Here is a 20,525-nt window from a genome sequence, read left to right as displayed (position 1 = left end):
TTCACAAATTAGCTTCCATCCATCTGTCCAGGTGCCCTCTAGTCCCCTGCCTCTACCAGGACCACCCTACCCACAAGCTACCTGTATTAGCCAGCTGTCCCTCATGGTAACAAACACCTGACATAATCAACTTAGAAAGTGAAAGGTTCATTTTGGTTCCCAGTTGGAGACCCATCTGGAGACACCTCAGGAACAAAAGATTCCCTAGGGTCTCTAATCCTCTCCACAGGGCATTTCTCCACTAGTCTAAGCCCCACATCTTAAAGGGTCTACCACTTTCCAAAAGCACCCCAGGCTGGGAACCATAGTGCTGTCCTTCACACACCTGCTTTTGTATATAACAGAATATACTACAAGTCACAGTCTCTCCCATCAGCATGTGGCTGGGTGACCTACAGCATGTTCTATACCTTTGTGGGCTCTATTTCCTCTTCAATATAACACATACAATGCTGATGGCTTGTATGTTTCTTATATTAGGTGGTGCAGAGTCAAGATCAGAGAAGACTTCAGGGATGATGGCAAGAGTAACCAGGGTTCCTATGACATGGTGTATCAGGAAGGTGGGGTTGTCTTTTCCCCCTCAGCTGCCTTCTCAAACACCTTTCAGCATTGAAAATACCTCCTGTGAAAAGAGCCACTGATGTTTGCCAGGTGGGGCACTGTTGCCACCTCTGTCTGTCTCCTGTGAACCACTGGCCAGTATCTAAGGTTGCCCTTCATCATTGGTCATTGCCAACCCCTGGGAAGAAGGACTTGATGGCGGGTGGCATGTTTATTGTACCTAATACATCACCACAACTTACTAATTTCCCCGCTCTTAGCAAAGTGCCTAGCCTATAAAACATATTCAACAAATGTTTACCAATATTTCCAAAACCAAAGGAAAAAAGAACTGTTTAAAAGTCTGTGCATGTGCACAATTTATCCTAACAGCAACTTACTCAACAGTTGACAGAGTGCTTCCATGTACGCCCCTGAGAAACAGGCTGTTAGCTCCCCCTCAGCAGCTCAGCAACTCACAAAACAGATAATAAATTAAAGAGATGTAACCGTTAGACAATATTCCTTTGATGACACTTTTCTCTTCCATCTTGATATGATGCCAAGTTAATGTTATCATAAAATAATCCCATTTAACTGCAATTGTGCCGTTTACAGAGCCATTACTGTCATCAAAAACTGAAATTATATTCAAACCCGAAAACAGAGGCTTACATACGAATAAATGGCATTAACATGCAAACAAATTACATGCGGGAGAAGTGGGGACCGTGGTGTGACAGGCATTCCAGTTTGTGCTCAGCATAAACAGATGATTGCATTTTAATATTTATTCATACATGAACAATGAAAACAAATCACACCGGCAAGTTAAATTCATATTTGTTTAAGAAGACGGAAGTTTATGCATTCCCTCTAAGTGCAGACTGCACTGGGCATGCCTGGGCTTTTTTCAACCTGGCTGCCCAGTGCATCCATGACCTGGAGGTCAGCTACTGTGACTGTTTTCATGGGAGAAATCTGGACTTCGAGAGGTGTGAGTAGAGGCCAGGGAGGCAGGATATGGGCAGAATAAATCAAGATACAAAATGAAAACGCCAAGGGAGCTCTGAGAAATGGTGCCCGGGTTCAGCTTGATGATATTGAAAACATCCAAAGAAGGGGAGGGAGTGTTCAGTTCAGGATGAGATGAGCTAGACCGGAGGTCCTGACTGCAGTTGTGCACCATCCTCCTACAGCCCGTATTCATGAATGGCACCAATGCAGTCTAAAAACACCATCTACACCGTAGCAGTCTTCCTAGGTGAACTGCAGAGAGAGGGCTTACACTTCAGATGTTATGACTCCCGTAAGAATGTATTGTGTGTGTTTCTCTTCCTAAGGAGCTGCTCTGTAGCAGCTTTTCTTTATTCATCCCTTGGGAACGAGGATAAACTCATAGCGGCCTGCAGGGTTTTATCAATAGCAAGGATGGCTTTCCACATCCTCCCAGGACCTCACATGCTTTACTGATTGCCTATTGAGCGATAAAGAGGAATGACATGTGTCAGTTGCAGGAGAAAGGATGCAACTGGAGGCAGTCATGTTAAGTGAAATACACCAGACTAAGGAAGAAGTATGGCGACTGTTTTCTCTCATATGCAATATCTAGAATTAAATACACGCATGTGCACGCGCACACACAATGTGAAAGGACATGCAAACTATGAGAGGGAAGAAGTCTGAAAAGAGGGTAATTGGGGGAGGAGACAAAGTGTCTTATGTTTTTCTCATGTATAGAATCTAGATTATACACAGATATCGGTATACAACCTATATAACTTAATTGGGGTTTCTATTGCCTTGATAATACACCATGGCCAAAAGCAATTTGGGGAACCATGACCAAAAGCAATTTGGGGAGAAAAGAGTTTATTTTATTTTACAAATCTCAGGTCACACTCCATCACTGAGGGAAGGAAGGGCAGGAATTCAGGGAAGAAACCTGGAGACAGGAATTGAAGCAGAGACTATGGTGGAATGCAGTTTACTGGCTTGCTCCTCATGGTTTGCCCAACCTACCTTCTTATGGCATCCAGTGCTGCACTGTTGATAGTGGTCTGGGCCCTCCCATATCAATCATCAATTAAGAAAAATGCCCACAGGCTGGCCCACAGGCCAATCTGGAGGGAGCATTTTCTCAACTGAGGTTCCTTCTTCCCAAATGACTCTGGCTTGTGTCAAGTTGACATGAAAGAGATAACACACTATGTTCTCTCATGTGTACAATATGAGCAAGGAAGGGGGACCATTGAGAGAAGAGGGTAACCAATGGAACATGGTAGTAAAGGTAGATATGAGCAAGACTCAGTAATACATGTATGAAAATATCATAATAAGCACCATTATAATGTACATTAACTAAAAAAGGGTAAAGGAAAGAAAAGATGTTCAATCAAAAGTATGAAAGAGGTTAGGGAATTAGCAAGCAAATACATAGGGAAGGGTACAGAGAGCTTCAGCCAGGACCATGCACCTATTGAAATCCAGTGTGGAGCATGGGTGTAACAGATGCAGTCCTATGCTGGGCTTCTGCAAATCCTGCTGGACTTGATGTATGACATGCTTCATGAATAAGAATGGCTGTACATTTTTGCTGTATAACACCTGCAATGTAAGTGTTCCCCATCCTCCAGCTGTTAACACACCCTGAACAGTAACCCTGCCTGCATGGCAGGTACTGTTGCTGTGCAGTTATATTTGAGGGAACTGGGCAATCTGCAGATTAAGTAATTTCTCTCAAGGCCCTAAACACCTGTGCATGGTGATGTACCGAATCCAAACTCAAGCAACAGGGCTCTGAAGACTGTCTCTCCCATGCAAAGGGATGGGGCTGGAGAAGGAGGAGGACTTGTGGAAGGCAGATTGGTCTAGGAGAATGTGCCTGAATGGAGGAGGAGAAGGAAGCAAGGACCAAAGAAGCAGGGATGGAAGGTGTGAAGAAGACAGGTACAAAGGAAACACTGGTACAGGAGTTAAGGGGGCCAAAGGGGCCCAACCACCCTCCAGGAAAACCAGTGCAGCAGAGCTGGGGTCCACCCACACAAGCCAGCAGCAGACCAAGTGAGTCATGGTATCAGGACAGTCTCTACACTGTGGTCCTCAGAGAAGTCAGACACAAAGTCAAAGGTATCTCAACACCCAGGAAGTAAATGTTTATCATAGCTTGATTAAGAAGTCACATTTTAAGCATGAAGACACCAAAACTATTTCTTTCTAATTTAAGTCTGTTCAAAGTTCCCAAAACAGGAAGTGTCCTATTTTTCTTTCTGTTGCTGATAAAACATTGACCAAAAGCAACTTAGAAGGAGTTCATTTGCCTTACACTTCCTTATCACAGTTCATCATTTAGAGAAATTAAAGCAGGAATTCAAGCAGTTACCTGGAGGCAGGCACTGAAGCAGAGACCATAAAGGAGGGCTGCTTACTGGCTTGCCTGCCATGATTTGTTCAGCTTGCTTTCTTATATAGCCCACTTGCTTACGGATGGTACTGCCCACAGTGGGCTAGGCCCTCCCACATCAAGCATTAACCAAGGAAAATGCCCCCACAAACAGGAACACATGTTGATCTTATGGAAGGAATTCTTCAGTTGAGGTTCCCTCTTCCCGAGTGACTCCAGATTGTGTCAAGTTGACAAAAACTAACCAGCATAACCAGGCTTTCTGTATCTCCTAGGTGATGGCATGGCCACATCCTACTATCCTGGTATCACATTCATGGACTCCCACAAGGAGTACATTATCTGAACAATTTCATCATTAAAACACTAAAAGATGGGTCCCTGATTATAGATAGGGAAACTGAGGCTAGCAGAAGCTGAGTCCTTTCCTCAAACAAGTGCTTCCTGTGACAGAAATACCCTCTAGGTCTGCATACATGACCGTGTGCTTGGGGGCCATCCCACCCAGTGCCTCCTGAGTTATTGCACCATTGGGATCTGCGAAGAGCAAGGATGAATGGAACCATGATGCAGCTCCAGGCTCTGGGTCTCCTCCCCTCAAGCACCATCCTCTCATTGGCTCTGCAGATTCATTGATTAGTGCCTGGCCAATGTCCATCACAGAACTAGGGAATGCAATCTACTTCCAACTCCATGTAAAGCCACAATTCGGAAACCTCACGGATCGTACTACCAGGTATTTGAGCCTCGGGATTAAAGATGCTGAAGGGGGCTTTGTAAAGAAGGTCAATGTTTAGTAGACAATCCTTCCACTGTTTCTGGATGCTTTTCACTTGTGGTTTGTCCCACCTGAGAAAAGCCTAGTGGATATCAGTCATGTTTATGGCCACTCAGAACCTGTTGAACACATGCACCACAATTTAGGGATTCATGAAGCAGATGCTGGGTCCTATTCTGCCAGCTTCCATTATGGCTGTGGCTCAGACTCATGTCCAGCCAGAGACATCTACCCCACACACTAGGCAGCTAGTGACATAACAGGGCTACAAGAAACTCACCTTCTTCAGTTCTGGATAAAAACAAATCATCTCCCCTCAAACACAGTAAAATAAAAATGCCACCTATCAACTGCTTCTCTTCTGTCTGTGCCCAGTTGCATTCTGCATGTTGATAGAGAAGAATCCTCACCCTCTCAAGTGTTTGGATGTACAAAGAAAAATGGCAAGGGAACAAATTACTGAAAGCTAGATCAGTAATTACGGACACGGGACAAAGAACAAAGGCATACCTAGAAACAACACCATGAGCCCCAAAGCAATAATTATGTTATTCCTCTCCAGGTGGTCGAAGAATCTCAAAGCATGGATATTCTGCTTTCTAGTTTCCAAGGAAGATGTTCCTGGTTATGGGAAAGTACCCCAATCTCCCAGTGCCCTTATAGACTCAGGAGAAAGCAGACCATTGCTAAAGACTCTACAATTAACAGGACACACAGTGTCTACCAGATCCTGTAGACACTGGCTGCAGACACTCAGTGGGTCAACATGCATTTTTGTTTAGAGGAAGTATTTGAGATTATTCCTTTATTGCCATAAAGACATCACTTCTAGACAAATGTCAGTGACATCTCATAGGCTTGAGAAACAAAAAATACCAGACTGCCTCACACTCTAGGAAACCAGAGGCCACTAAGGTCTGAAATGACCTTGATGGGTTAGAAGTTCTACAAAATGATGTGCTTGGAAGTAGAGAAGAAAGAAAAGGAGCAAATGTGCTTTGTTCTAGGACATGGAAAAGAAATGTGAAAAGAAACAGACAAGAAGGATGGGAAAGAGGGATAGAGTAGAAAGGAAAAGGAGATGATACCAAAAGGAAGAGTTGAAGACGAATGAACCAAAAGGTATGATTTATCCTTACAGATTACATATTCTCTCTCAGAAGAAGAGATGAGAAATCCTGATCCATGTAGCTGGAACAACAAAGTCTGATGCCTTGAATTCCAAGAAAGTCAACTCTTATGAAGACAAGAAGCTACTGTTGGTTCACAACTAATTTAAAAAAAAATCACCTAAGCTTGCAAGAATAGTTGCCAAGATCTAACTAATTGGCAAGCTAGGGGATTATGAACAAATACTTGGCTTTTTAAATAAACTAAGGCATACAGATTTGGGGTGTCATTCTATTCCTTCCTTACCTGAAGTTTCAGTGTTTTAGGAAAAGTTCAAAGGGAACACCTTGTTGAGTGTGAAACTTGTGTTATTATCCATCCACTATCACTATCAGATGATGGTAGAGATTTCAGCTTTCTTTTGGTAAGACACCTCTCCAGCCAAAGTCTATACTCTAGGAAACTGACCTTACCCATGCCACACATGACCACAAACACACAGTTCACTTGAGTCCCACAGCCACACTGTCTGATTACATTAGCACATGACCTAAGACTGTTCTTGACATAAAATTTTGCTGGAATAACAAGGAAGCCAGGACAGCTTCAGCTAATAGAATATGTAGTTCTGTCATGGAACCCTTGCCTCAAAAGAGGCCAACCAAATGAAAGCAGAGAGATGCAGAGAAAGAGACTCCTATAACACTTAGCATCTAGAGGCAGCCCACACCTGGGTGCCATCTACTCTCTGAGCTTTTCAATATTAGGAACTAAAATGAAGTCTTGTTCTCAGTCAATTTTAGCTGAGCAGTCTTCATTCATGCTAATAACAGTCCAGACAATATAACCTCTGAAGGTGTTTTTCTTATTTCCTGTCATGCACAACCAATCTACCACACAGTCAGTCAACAGGCTGCCTCACTTTATCATACAGCTAAGATAAATGTAAAGCAATCTTTGGTTGACTGCATTTGAATGTCTCCATCTCCAGAGCCCTTCAGGGAGACAGCCAAGCTCTGATCCTGACTATCAAAGTCCCTTAAGGTTCTCTGATATATAATCACACTTGCTGCCTGTGAGGATCTCCAGAGCAGACAGCAAAGCCTCAGAAATGAGCTAATCTGCAGTTACAGCCTGCGAGAGCCAGATCAATGGCAAACCTTGCATTCTGCTCTTCCACCAGCACCTCCAGTACGGAGCACAGAGTCCTAGGAATTTCCCTTAAATAATCTTAAATCAAATGAAGAATGTTAAACAAACAAAGAATAACTTCAAATCACATAAATCACATTCACTGAGCGAAACATCATCATCATGTGGTATTATTCTTTTTGTCTTTCCCAAAGGGCTTAGAGAATAAAATTATTATATATTCATGATCTCTAGGCTAGATTTAAATTTTCAAGGTTGCTTTTTAAAAATCAAAATCTAGCTACATGTTTTTCTTGTCTTTGTTTTGTTTGTTTGTGGTACTAGGGATAGAGACCAGGACCACACGCGTGTTCTGCAAACCCTCTACCACCTAGCCAGATCTCCAATCCTGGTATAATTTCTTTAAAAAAATTTTTCTCCTATTTTCAATAAAAGAAAAAAATCTCCTATAGCAAAAAAAATATTGTTGTATTGTTGTATCATATTGATTACAGAGCTAATCAATCACTTTGGCACAACAAATACTTACTGTGAGAATAATGTCCTCGATCGAACGATGAACTTGAACACATACTCTAAAGCTTTTAGAGTTCTAAGGATGGGTTCACACTGTTCCCCTCTGCTGGAGGTATCCAAGTAAGTCTTCAGCACCGTCATCAATTTCCTGAATAAGGGATAATATTTTCAAAATACAGCTCTTTCTAGTCCATAGTGTGGTAATTAGTTTGCTCGGGAAATTATAAGGCATTCAATCAAAGGTTAGAGGTGGCGGAGCAGCAAAGCTCACGACTCATTTGCAAGCACAAAAATAACTGCTTCAAAATATATTTATTACAGGCAATGAATAAGTATTTCCTGCCCATAAAGAAGCCAGCAAAGATAGAGTGGTGAGGGGAAAAAATAATCTTTTGAGAAGGAAAAAACTAGGCATAATCAGGGGATGTGTGAGGATGATGGTGATAATGTCTTTTTTAACTTCTTCTATTTAGACATGTTATTGTCATTTTCATGGAGCTCCTTTGCTCAGACACTTTCTACAGCTATTCGATACCAGTAGGTCAGACTTTAGAGTGCCTGACCCATCTTTCAAGGTTTCTTCACAACCTGGCTGCCGCCGAATTTGCCTGTGGGTTTCCATCTTTGACCCTGCATCTCCTGCGTCCAATCAGCACTGACCTACTGAACATGCACATTGGTGCTCTCAGGTGACTTCTTAATAAACAGCAGTCAACTAGCTGAATGAGCCAATAAACTGCTTGTGTATTTGCCACTGTAAACTATTCACCCACTTTCTGGGGTTTTTGTTATTTTTAGGATATGTGAATCATCCAAGCATGGGTTGCATAATTCGTTAGAAAAAGGGAAAATTCACACAGACTAGTGTCACTGGGAAATGCTCAAGTTCCCTGTGGCCTATGCATCTTGGCAGGACAAACACAGGTGCATAGGAAATCCCTGTACACGCGGTTACTTACTTGTAGGCCAGGGTAGCACTAAAATGCTGTTGAATGTAAGCCTCCAGGACAGTGTTAAAATGCTGGAATTTCCGGTCTGCAATGAGTCCTATTATGTAGATCTGAAGAGGAGTCAGAATTATTGGGGGTCCTTGGGGGGAGTACCCAGAGCAGGAAACTATTCACCTGTTATAACTGAGCCCTTGTCCCAATTCCTTTGTCCAAGAGATAATCCCTCTAATGAATAATTAATCCTTTTCACTAATACATTGTCTCTCAAAAAAAAGAATATTTCAAAAAGTGTGCTTTAGGGTATTAGGAGATAAAAGAATTTTCTACTCAACTAAGAGAAATCTCAGGTTGTCATTAGACCACCTTCTCTGTTGTAGGACTTCCAGAGTCGGGGATATACTCCTGTACATTACAAATCTACAGGAGATTCATTCCACATTCAGCTCTTCCATCAGGAATTTCAGCAAAGGACCTTTTAGTCACGGAGCATCTTTCCTGTACGGCTAGCATTCTAGAGGACCTTCTTTAAATGCACTTGAGAAAGCCAGTTATCTCCAAGCAACCTCTTCCGAGATGCAAACATTCATGACACAAGGCTATTTTATCAAGAGTTGGCTGGTCATGGATAACCCTAACAGTCTTTCTTTCTTTCCTCTAAGGTATATTAAATGTATTCATTAATTTGTGGATTGACAGTGCTGGGGGTGAAACTCAGAGCTTCCCACATGCTGGTGAGTGTTCTCACACAGGGTTAGACCCCCCAGCCCCAGTTTCCCACGCTTCTTTTCACAGAGCATGGAGAAATTGGAATGCAAGAGAGAGATAAGAATGAGACCCTATGGGAAAGCAGGAGGAAAGTGTGGATGACTTTCCACTGTGGAAAGTTCATTGGGAAGATCAAAATGACCCTGGTTAATTAATTATAGGACATCAAGAAGAGATGGCAAGACAGATAGGGTAACACCTGGGTGGTTTATAACCTGGCCTCCGACTCACTCCTAGCATTCCTGGAGAGCTAAGGCTGTCATTTACCAGTCCCCAGTCTCATGAACTGTCAACCAGACATCAACACTCTAACATCAACATGTAACCCCACCTCTACTCCCATCACTTGTCAAGCCTCAGACCCTCAGATGAACTGGAAACACAGAAGACAACCAGCAGCTACTCACTAGTCTGCTTGTCAAAGGTTCTAAAACCTTAAAATATCCATGGAAAGAACCACATAGCCTGCATGTTCTTATTTTTCTCACAGTATGACAAGCATTCAAACCTGATGTTGCTGAACAATTGCCCCCACTGTCTTACCAAAGCATCAAAGACGAGGATGTCATACTCATTACTTTGAGAGTGTTCCATCATGATGTTGAAGAGGGCATCCAGAGTGTCCTGGAGGAACTGGATAAAGAAGGACAGTTGCATTCAGAAAGAGGACAGATAGCCCACAAATCTCATCCCTGTGTGTCCTTCCAAGAGAACAGGAGCACACACCCTCCATGTGCCACATTCCAGAGCCAGGGGTCCAGAGCAGTTTCATGCATAAGTTCCAGGACTTGGAGTGACATGATCTCACAGCAGTAGCACAGATACATGTATTATGACATTTTCCATGACAGGATTCTGCACCATACAGAAGAGCAAAACCACTTCCATGTGCCACAATGAGGAAGACCCTACAAACACTGGATTGAGTAAATAAATCAGACCTATAATGTCCATTCTCAGTTACCCTGTATTTATGAACTCCAAGAGCAAGGCAAAAAAAAAAATCAGTGATGATAGCGATCAGCCTAATGGTTGCCCCTCTGATGGAAGTGTATGAGGAACATTCAGAAAACCTAGCAATATTCTGCACCTTCATCATCATAAGCTAGATGAGGTGCACATGCATAAGAATTCTTTGAGCTGCCCTTGGCTGTTCTCTGTACCTATATTATTGTATGTATTTAACAAAAAATTCAATAACCAAATGTTTATAAAGAAGGAAATAATAGAAGACAGAAGATAATGTAACTGGCCTCCGCACCCCAGCAAGCTGACTTCTCCAGGCTGCCCAAAGACAACAGATCTGGGGGAACTCCTTTGCCATTCCTAAATTAGGTAGATGGGTCAATGGTATATATTTAAAGCATTGATCAGGAAATTCTGCCACGTTTCATTTGGGCAATTAAATAAAACGTGATTCCATTCTTCCCTCCTAAGAGTAAGTCAATAAATTTCCCACAATCCCTCAAGACTCAGTGACCACACAAAGATGTCTGATCTCTGCTTTCTAGCTATTCCAAGTTCTTGATGGAAACACAATCACTAGGACTATCGGGAAAACCTGTTTCAATTCACAGTGCTACAGAGGAGAGCTGGTTTAATTAGACCTGCTGTTCAGCTGCATCACATTCTCCACTACCATGAGGAAGCAGTGTCTGACATTTGCATAGTTTTCTACTTGCTTCACTTAAAATGTAAGCTCTGGTGTCTTTCTTTCTCTTACTATTAATATATAATGCTTTCCAAGGGGCACAAACTAAATATTTTGCATATAGTGTTAAGATACCATACTGTTACTCTATTACTATATGTGACCATGGGTAACAGCCCAAAAGTTAGTGTATCTTGACTTTCCCGTGTTTTATATGCTTTAGCACACCTATTATTATGCACTATGTATAAGAGACTGTGTTGAGTGATTTTTAAATGTTATCACTTCAAAGGCTCATAACAATCCTGAGAAATGTGTCATAGTCATAATATTATGACATGAAAACATGGAAGTGAGAGAGTTGAGATCTACATCCAAGTTGGTTTATTTCCAGGGCCTAATTCAGCCAGGTTTTTTGTTTGGTTGGTTTTTTGGTTTTTGTTTTGTTTTGATGCCCTATGTTTAGAGCCTGCCTGGATTTCCCAATAGGGTTGTTTCCTCCTGGTAGATTGGGGCAGTATGTTATCATCAGAGGTCAAGTCATCCCACTCCTTCAACATTTTGTTCTGCCCCTTACAGCTCCGACACTGGTAGATGAATCCAAGCAAAGTCCACTGACCTTCACCACCTCCTCTCCATCCACAATCTTCAACTTCTCTAAATTCTCCTGGAGCAGCTGTGGCTTCATCCGCCACTTCAGCAAACCCAGCAGACCCACTAGAGAAGAATCCAGAAAGAGATTTATCATTCCTGGCCAAACCACCCCACCTGTCCCGATCCCGCCCTGGGCCTTACGCTCACGGGCACAAGCTCCACAGACCCAACTCTCAATGGTTCCGTTACCGTTCTGGGTGAGCTTTGTGGAGCACACCAGGGTGGAAATGGAGAACACATCCCGGGAGCTGACAGAAAGCCCCCCAACGCTGCTGGAGCTCCGACTCAGCGTGGCTCCCTTGTTTTCCGAATGGTGTCGATAAGACGGAAGTGTCAGGTAAGCGCTGGCGTCTTCCATCTTCTTGCTGTCTCCCTAGAAACAACACTTTGGTCACTGCTCCAGGGCAGGCCACACAGAGCCTGTGGTGGTCAAATTACATACCCTGTGAGGCTGGAAGTTCTGAAACAGTGAGGAAATCATGGAAGAAGAGATATGAGGTAGCGCTGTTTTCCCACAAAATAGGTAGGCGTCCAAAATCACACGAATGGAAAGGGGGTGACTCTACGAACCGTATGTAAGAGAACTGAAACTCCCAGGCCATAAATAATCCATCTTAACTTTTTGAGACAAAAAGAAAAGGTAAGATGCCCACCAGTAATATAGGAAATCCATTCTAAACTAGAGGTTAATGACAAAGGCCGTAAGTCTGGACCTTGTCCATCATTCAAGTCCATGTCGCCTTGGATTCATTCTTTGGCCTCTCTGGGTCATCTTTCTCCCTCATAAACTGTGTCACTTGTGTCACAGGGTTTCTCAGAAGAGTAGGTATTATAGGAGGCCATACTGTGTCCTCACTCTGTAGCAGGAGCTGTACCAGGCCCCTTTTCTGCCTTAGTTCACCTCATTTAAGGCTCAAAATCATTCAGAACACAGCCTCCTAGCCTCAGTTTGCAGATGGGGAAAATTAGGATTGGTGCAACTAGGTGGAAAAAAAAAAAACAGCTGTCACTGCTCCTCTGCCCCCAAGTTCACAGACTGATGGGGAAGAAAGAGTTCAAGCCCATATGTACTCCAATGTGGTGAGGAGGAAACAGAGGCCATAGAAGAAAGGCAAAGAGTCTCAGAGAAAAGTATCATGTGATGTGGTTATGTCCAACATGGGCATCAGGACAATTGCAGCCTGAAAGCCAAGAAATCTGAGATGAAGGTCTGACCCTGCCAGTCTCTTAACTATGCCCATTTCATGCTTTGCCTCCAGCCCCAGGCTGATAATCCTTCTGTCATGACAGTGGGAAACAACGCAAGGAAGATCCAAGAAAACACTCCGCACATCATTTGTGAACAGCCCAAGTCCCTGGAGGTAAAAATCAGAAGAGTGGGCACAGGGAGGTATATACTTCAGAGCTTACACGGCCCTTTCATCTTGTTGAGTTTCCACGCATGCCGCCATAACTGCTTGCTGTGGCTTGACTATGATGGTTAGCATCAACTGCTAACCTGACAGGATCTAGGACCACTTAGGAGACAAGCCTCTGGGCATGCCTCTGAGGGAGTTCCTGGACTAAGTTAATTAGCAAGCTGGGATGGCTATATCTTTAATCCTAGGTCTTAGAAGACAGAGGCAAGCAGATCTCCATGAGTTCAAGGTCAGTCTGGTCTACATACGGAGTTCCAGGCCAATTGGGATTCCATAGTGAATAATAAATAATAGACTGGATCAATTAAGGTTGGAAGATCTATCCTAGATGTAAGCAGTATCATCCATTGGCTGAGGTCTCTGACTAACAATAGTGGTTATCTCCTGCTTGCTGACTAGGGTGCAATGTGGCCAGTGGCCTGAAGCTCCTGTCTCCATGACTGCCCCAGCATGATGGATTTTACTCTGGAATTATGAGCCCAAATGAGCCTTCCTTCCTTAGGTGTTCTTGCCAGGAATACTGTCACAGCAATAAGAGAAGTATCTAATACTGCTCCAACATTCATATGCTGGACTCCTGCTGGCCAGTGCGGAGTTGAAATCACAAGAGCTTTTGAAGATCCTTGGGCCATTGAGGCACTGTCCTTGGAAGGAATTAGATAATTCTCATGGGATTATGGTTACTTCTCAAGAAAGGGTTGTTATAAAATCCTGAGCTTGGCACCACTGAGTCTATCTGACTTTCTGTTTGGGATGTGGTCTCTCTCTCACACATAGACTATTGCCAATGATGGGACACAGCCAGGGCAGCCTTCACCAGAGCTTAGCAGTGTGGATGCCATGTTCTCCAACCCCCACAGCTGTGGGCTGAGAAATGCCTCTGAGTTACAGCGCAGTCTGCCTCAGGTATTTTGTTATAATATCATGAAGTAGACTAAAATACCGCTTATGAAAAATGAAGCAGAACTGAAACTTCTACTTAGTGATGGAGTGTTTGCCTCATGTGATGCCCTGGGATCAGTCCCTGGGACTGTCCTCTCCCCTTCTCCCAGGAAGAAGGAAAGAGAGAGGTGGGGAAGGAAACTGAGACTTAGGAAGCTGTGAAATGAGCATCAGGGGCTGGGGCCCTAGATTTTAACAGCTACAGCGCAGCATCCCTCAAATGTTTCTTGTATGTTTTCTACATATTCCTGACAAGGGTCCAGAGCCCCTTCCTTCACAGAGGCCTTTGCTCACCACTGTCCTGTTTGTATTCAATGCCTCATTTCCTCCCCGTAAGGAGTCACAGAGGGCTCAAAGAAGGGGAAACGGAGGTCCAGAGAAGTTAAGATTTTGTCCAAGGTCACACAGCTTATGAGCCCTGGGGAGCGTAATTTTGGAGTCCCCGCTGTTAGCAACCAAGCCAGGCCGCCACCACTCCTCTGCCGCCTGCATGGCCTCCTCCACCTTACCTTGAGAACAATCAGTTCGTGGTATCCGTCCTGCAAAGTGGTTCCATCTTCTTTCATGAGCTTCACATATGACATGGCGAAGTTCTTTTCTCCTTTGTCTTTAGCTGGAGACAGCATTGCAAAGTCAGAAGACGAAAGAATTGAAAAGCCAAGCTCCCGCCAACTGTTCTGCCCCTCTCTCCTCACTGGACCGGCAGGCATGTCGTGAGTGGCATACTCACACTCCAGTGATGACCGGTGTCGGAACATGAACCGCAGATGGATCCTCTGCATATCCTCGATAGGGACAGCCACCTCAGCGGGCAGAAAGGACAGCTCAGGAGACAATGAGTTGCACAGACCCCCGCCCCACCCCACTCCCAGCCTCAGCAGCCTGACCATTTAACTTGGAACAGTGCATGCTGATTTACTTCCCATCCATCAAGACTGATGAGCTGTAAATAAATTACATAAGAACTAGCTATAAGGAGAAAATAAAGTATCAGATGTAATCCATTTGGCAAATTGCATCCCCAGCCAATGAAAAGAAGTCCATAAATTATAGTGAGGAAAAATGAATCTCCCCAAATTGATATAAAAGTCACATAACTTTAGCATGTGATTTGATGCAGTGCAAGCTGCAGTATGCACATTTTTCCTGCATATCCTGGGAGCCCTGGAAATTGCAGCCTAACTTGGGGGCTTTGCTTGATGGCTCTTGCATATGCAAACTAATAAAAGTGCTTTAGTTATATATGTGTGTGTGTATCCCAATATGTTCCAATCTATATTTAATCATATATATGTATACATACATATACATATATGTATAATATATATATATATATATATATATATATATATATATATATATATATATATATATATATATATATATATATATATATATATATAGAGAGAGAGAGAGAGAGAGAGAGAGAGAGAGAGAGAGACTCATCCCCTCTTTGGTCGACACATGTCCTGATGCCTTTGCTTTCAAAGCCACTACATGAGGACAATCACCCACAAGGTCACCTCAGAATCATCCTCCAACTCAACCACCTCCAGTCCACTGACACCTTCAACTGAAGTGCTTTCAGCCTGGCTCTTGAGCACACTGCTTCCTAAGTCTCAGGAGGCAATTCAGGGCAACACAGACAAACTAGGCTATCTGCAAGAATCAGACTTGGATTGGAAAGTACAGTAGGCTTGCACTGTGCAGGTGACTATTAAAAGACAGAGGTGTGTGCTGTGATACTTTCTGTTTGAAAAAATAAAAATTGAGACAGAGGAGGTCCACCATTCTGTCTGTGTTTGAGACTGAGCAAAAGAGCTGAGAGGTTAATAGGTGCCCACACTCTCTTGTCCTCTCCTTAAAGACTGAAAAGGGTTATCAGGAGCTGCAGTCACTCAAGGCACTAGCCAAGCTGATGTATGGTAGGCCCTGCACCCAAAGAGCTTATGCTCCACATAGACGACAGTAATGGTTATGTGGCAATGGCTAACACAGAAGGAAACTAAGCAGGGTGCAAGAGAGCTCACAGAGCACAAAACCTACCCGGTCCCTTTTCAGAGAGAGTGTACAAAGAGACCTGCTGTGGAAAATAGGAACCTAAGTGACAAGACAAAGCCCATGGTGTGAATAGCCAAGGCAAAGGCCATGGTGTGAATAGCCATGGCCAAATAAAAGTCATATATCTGTCTTGAGTCAGTAGTCAGCACACAGGCTGAGGAAAGAATCTACTAATGTCTGGCGAAGCTAGTTGAAGCTTTGATCATGCTTTACTGTTCAGAGAGTTGTTTTCTAAGTCTTGTTCCAATGGCGATGTTCCTCTCTGCCTACTATAATGATCCAGCAGTTTGTCCATAGGGCCACTTCTATCTGAAGTACTCACAAAAGTCATTTTGATTGACTCACAGTCACTTGCAATCTTTGTCTCTCTTCCCTACTCAACACAACAACACAGGTTCCTGGGCTCAGCTCCATTCACAAGAAGTCTAGTTCACTTTGGCTAACTGATCAAGAGAACTGGTGGCTAACTCATTGGGCCACCATGGACATGCTACCAGACACAAGCTAAGTTACTGTTTCAGAGCCGTGGAGGTGCCTCAGAGGAGCCCATGCTCTCATGGATGATGACGTCTATAACTCAAGAGCTAAAAACCAAGTTGATTCCATCATTCTGTATCCCTCTGGTAAGTATGGTCAATTGGTTCCAGAATTGAGCAGGGCATCCCATGAAGGAAAACATGCATATTCTTACATACTGTTCAAAGGTGTGTGTCAAATCTCACACCTGCCCAGACTGGAACAAAGACTTGCTAAGGTATGTTCAACAGAATGCTATACCTAGGGTATGGTTCTACCGGGCAAAGGAGCAGCCAGCCCACTGGCCAGTGAGGCCTGGGTATGCACTACTCTCTTTCCTTTGCACTGCTGGAGAGCACACCCACATTAGACCCTGAAATGAAGAATCCCCCTTTTGAAGCCTATATTTGGCTCATAGTTCTCAGCACCCCTCATATTTATTTAATTGGGGAGTACTTTTTTTTAACGAAACATCACTTAGTAGCTTCAGAATGTTGGGGGACTGGGAGACTTATATGAGAAAGACTTTAAAGAGCACAATACTACATCCTTCTCTCCCTTCTCCACCACAATCAATACCCTTGTATTGTCAACTTGACGGTACCCTTCAGTCACCTGGGAAGAAGGACCCTCAATTGAAGAATTCTCCAGATCAGATTGGCCTGTGGCCATGTCTGTGAGAGATTGTCTTGATTGATGACAGATGTGACAGGCTTCAGCCCACTGTGGGTACTATCATTCCTAGGCAGGTAGCCCTTGGCTGTGTAAGAAAGCTAGCTAAACATAACCCAGTGAGCCAGCCAGTCAGTAGCATTCTTCCGTGGCTCCTGCTTTCAGATTCTATCTTGATTTCCTGCCCTTCCTTCCATCACTGATAGCTTGTGATCTGGGCGTGTGAGTGAAGTCAAGCCTCCCCTCATCTGTTGCCTTTGTCTTGGTGTTTACCATAGCAACAGAAAGAGTCCACTAGAACAATGGAGCAGGCATGAAGGTGCCTGGAACGGTGGGTTAAAGTGTCGCGTTGGGGGAGACACTTGAAGAAATGCCTAGTCTGGACTCCATAAAACTGCCTCTCATCATCTAAGGCAGTCAAGAGTAAGTCATATTGACTGAATGCCTACTCCCTTAGGGAGCCTTCCGGGTGCATTAAATCATTCCTTCTACGCAGTTATCATGTTACTCCCACTTTACACGGGAGGAAACGAATGCACAGAGTGCTTGAACGACTCGCCCCTGGTGAAGGGGCGAGCTGAAGTATGTATGAACCCTGGGCCTCTAAGGATCTGCTCTTGCTCTACTTGTAAGACTGAACTCCTAAAAGGAAGGCGGAATGCTAATGGCCCCAGCCCACCCCTAACCTCTCCGCTAGCAGAGAAGGGCATGAACCTTGAGCTCTGCTCAGGCTGCAACCCTATCTTGAACACATAGTGACAGTGGGGCCACTTGTTCTGTACCAGGTTCCTCACCTGAAAAATGAGGGACATGGAATACAAACTCACAGGGTGCTTGTACGCAATAAGTGGATCACTTAAATAAAACCCAACACTGTGCCTGACTTACTGCAAAACTAGGTATACACTCACTGCCATTGTTACTGTTGATGTCATTATTACCTTGACTGTTTCCATCCAACGTGGCTGTTTGACTTGATAGTACACCACTGAGTGATACTCGTTCATGGGCTTGTCCCCAGCTCCCACACAAATTGCATTCTGACCAAGACAAAAATGGAGAGAGAAAAAAAAAAACAATAATATTGCCGCTATTATTGGCAGCTTGGGTAGTTTTGGCCCCAGGGACAAGGCTAATCTTAGGATGAAAGAACAGCTTCGCCTTCTCTAACCCTTCTGCCAGGCTCCTATACCGACAGCCCTTTTACGTTACGGATTTCTCCACTGTCATCCCCAGCCTGGGAGTGACAGCCGCTTAACTACAGAAAGTCTATTACTTCTCTTCTGAAATGAACTGGAGCCCGCCAGGCACTGACATGGCCGCCTTGTTGTAAATGGTAACTATAACCAGTCTTAGAGTTACTGTGTGCTGCCAGTCTTACTAAATCCTGTCTGTTGCCCGAAAGTGAATGTTCATAACGTTTACACGCAGTAACCCCCTTCTGATGGACTCCCAAAGCTAATGCACCACAGTGGGTGTGTGCTTACTGGGCATTGGGAGATGGCAGCCGCTTCAGAGAGACACCTGCGTGACTGATCTGGAGAACAAGTGTGGGGTGAGAGGCTGAGGGAGGGTGATTCAGGGAAGCACAGATGAGCATTCTCTGGGACCACACCTAGGCCAAGCTCACTGAATGTGATGTGAACTTTGTGGGTAAGAGCTCAGGCAAGCTCACCGGTCATTTTGACAATGGGATATGATAGCAGGTGCATGGACAGACAGACAGACAGATTACAAAAAGGATATTTAAGCACAGCTGAGGAATCAGGAAAGTTTCCTTGGAGGTGAAGACAGTTCAAGCATTCTAAGCTAACTTTGTGTGGGAATATGGGGAGTTCTGAGTAGGGAACGCAGAACGTGCTAGTCAGCAGAGGGTATTTGTTCTTTGCCATTAGAAAAAAAATCACCTTCAGTGCTTCAGAAAGGAGCTAGGTGATCAGCTCCTAACTCTCATTCCTTCCCCATCCCTCACTCTCCTCCTCCAACCTCTCTGTGTTTATTAAATCACTTGGGGCCCCAGCACAATATCCAAGCCAAGATCAGCCCAAAGGGGCCAAAGTGTGGTTTGCATGCTCCACTTTTCAATCTTTAACCTCAAGTCTCCAGACTCTCAGGAACATGATGATTGGTTTTGGGGTAGCAATCTCTGAAGCTATCAGTTGAGTCACTCTGGGAAATTTTCTGGTGGGTGAGGGCAGGCCTCTCACCAGATTCCATGGGATGCTCCAATAGATCCTTAACCAGACTGAGTCACCAAAGCTGGCCACAGACTGGTATTCTGTGAGAAAGAATACTACACTGTGAGAAAGAGGACCTTCCACTGACACTGGAAACCTCTTTCTACTTGCCAAGATACCAGCAAGAAATAAGCTCAGCTTCTGTGGGAGTTTGAATGAGAATAACTCCTACAGGCTCCCATATTTTAATGCTTGGTCTGCAGTTTGTGGAACTGTTTGAGAAGAATTAGGAGGTGTAGCCTTGTTGGAGGAAGTGTGTCACTGAGGGTGGATGTTGAAGTTTTAAAAGCCCATGCCAGGCCCAGACACTCTCTCTCTCTCTCTCTCTCTCTCTCTCTCTCTCTCTCTCTCTCTCTCTCTCTCTCTCTCTCTCTCTCTCTCCCTCTCCCCCTCTCCCTCTCCCTCTCCCCCTCCCTCTCCCTCTCCCTCTCCCTCTCCCTCTCCCTCTCCCTCTCCCTCTCCCTCCCTCCCTCCCTCCTTCTTGAATCAGATGTAAGCGCTTAGCCTGCCTGTCTACTGACATGCTCCCACCATAAGGATAACAATCAGATTCTAACCCTCTGCAACCATAAGTAAACCCACAATTAAATGCTTTCTTTTATAAGTTGTCTTGGTCATGGTGTCTCTTCGTAGCAATAGAACAGTCACTAAGGCAGCTTCAGAGCTGAAGGATGGTACCTCTGACAAAATCCATTATAAAACAGGACACAGAATCCTCCTAGAACACCCCTTCTGTAGAACAAAGATATCCATGAACTGGAAGTGGAGGAAGATACTGTTTATGACAGGAGGAAGCCTTGCAGAGCTTCTGGAAGCAGTAAGCTGAAATGTGCTTCCTGAAGGTTTCTGCTCCTTAGGGGGGACTCTGTACCATGCTCAGTCCTTACTACATGCCACCCAACTCAAGTCAAACCTCACGCTCACCTCTTCTGTTATAACCATTCCACAGCTGGGTAAACTGAGGCTCTGAGGGGCAGAGCTGGAACAACACCCCAGGCCCACTAGCCCCTGTGCAGTGTCCCCTCTTTCACAGCTGGCATGCCTTCCAGCCTGGAGAGATTTATCCTGGTGACATTTACGGGCTCACAGTTTCTGTAGCCTCAGTGACTCTCGTGTAGCCTATAAAATCCGAAAACATTTCTATTTCTCCGGTGAAA

At 44.2% G+C, this 20,525-nt stretch overlaps 1 protein-coding gene across 1 annotated transcript in view; it reads right to left on the bottom strand.

The window, feature by feature from the left end:
- Positions 1-20,525, bottom strand: part of Dock2 (dedicator of cytokinesis 2) — a 408,847-nt gene that overhangs the window by 311,589 nt on the left and 76,733 nt on the right. Inside the window, exons 15-22 of the mRNA XM_015997613.3 lie at positions 18,073-18,171; positions 14,613-14,685; positions 14,392-14,495; positions 11,712-11,895; positions 11,488-11,585; positions 9,761-9,850; positions 8,462-8,562; positions 7,516-7,650 (exon numbers count right to left, since the gene is read on the bottom strand). Coding sequence (XP_015853099.2) covers positions 7,516-7,650; positions 8,462-8,562; positions 9,761-9,850; positions 11,488-11,585; positions 11,712-11,895; positions 14,392-14,495; positions 14,613-14,685; positions 18,073-18,171 — 884 coding nt within the window. The remainder of the gene's footprint in view (positions 1-7,515; positions 7,651-8,461; positions 8,563-9,760; positions 9,851-11,487; positions 11,586-11,711; positions 11,896-14,391; positions 14,496-14,612; positions 14,686-18,072; positions 18,172-20,525) is intronic.

The sequence above is a fragment of the Peromyscus maniculatus genome, chromosome 8 (genome assembly GCF_049852395.1).
Source record: "Peromyscus maniculatus bairdii isolate BWxNUB_F1_BW_parent chromosome 8, HU_Pman_BW_mat_3.1, whole genome shotgun sequence".
Taxonomy (NCBI): domain Eukaryota; kingdom Metazoa; phylum Chordata; class Mammalia; order Rodentia; family Cricetidae; genus Peromyscus; species Peromyscus maniculatus.
Note: the sequence above shows the minus strand (reverse complement) of the source record. Positions and strands in the feature narration are given on the sequence as shown.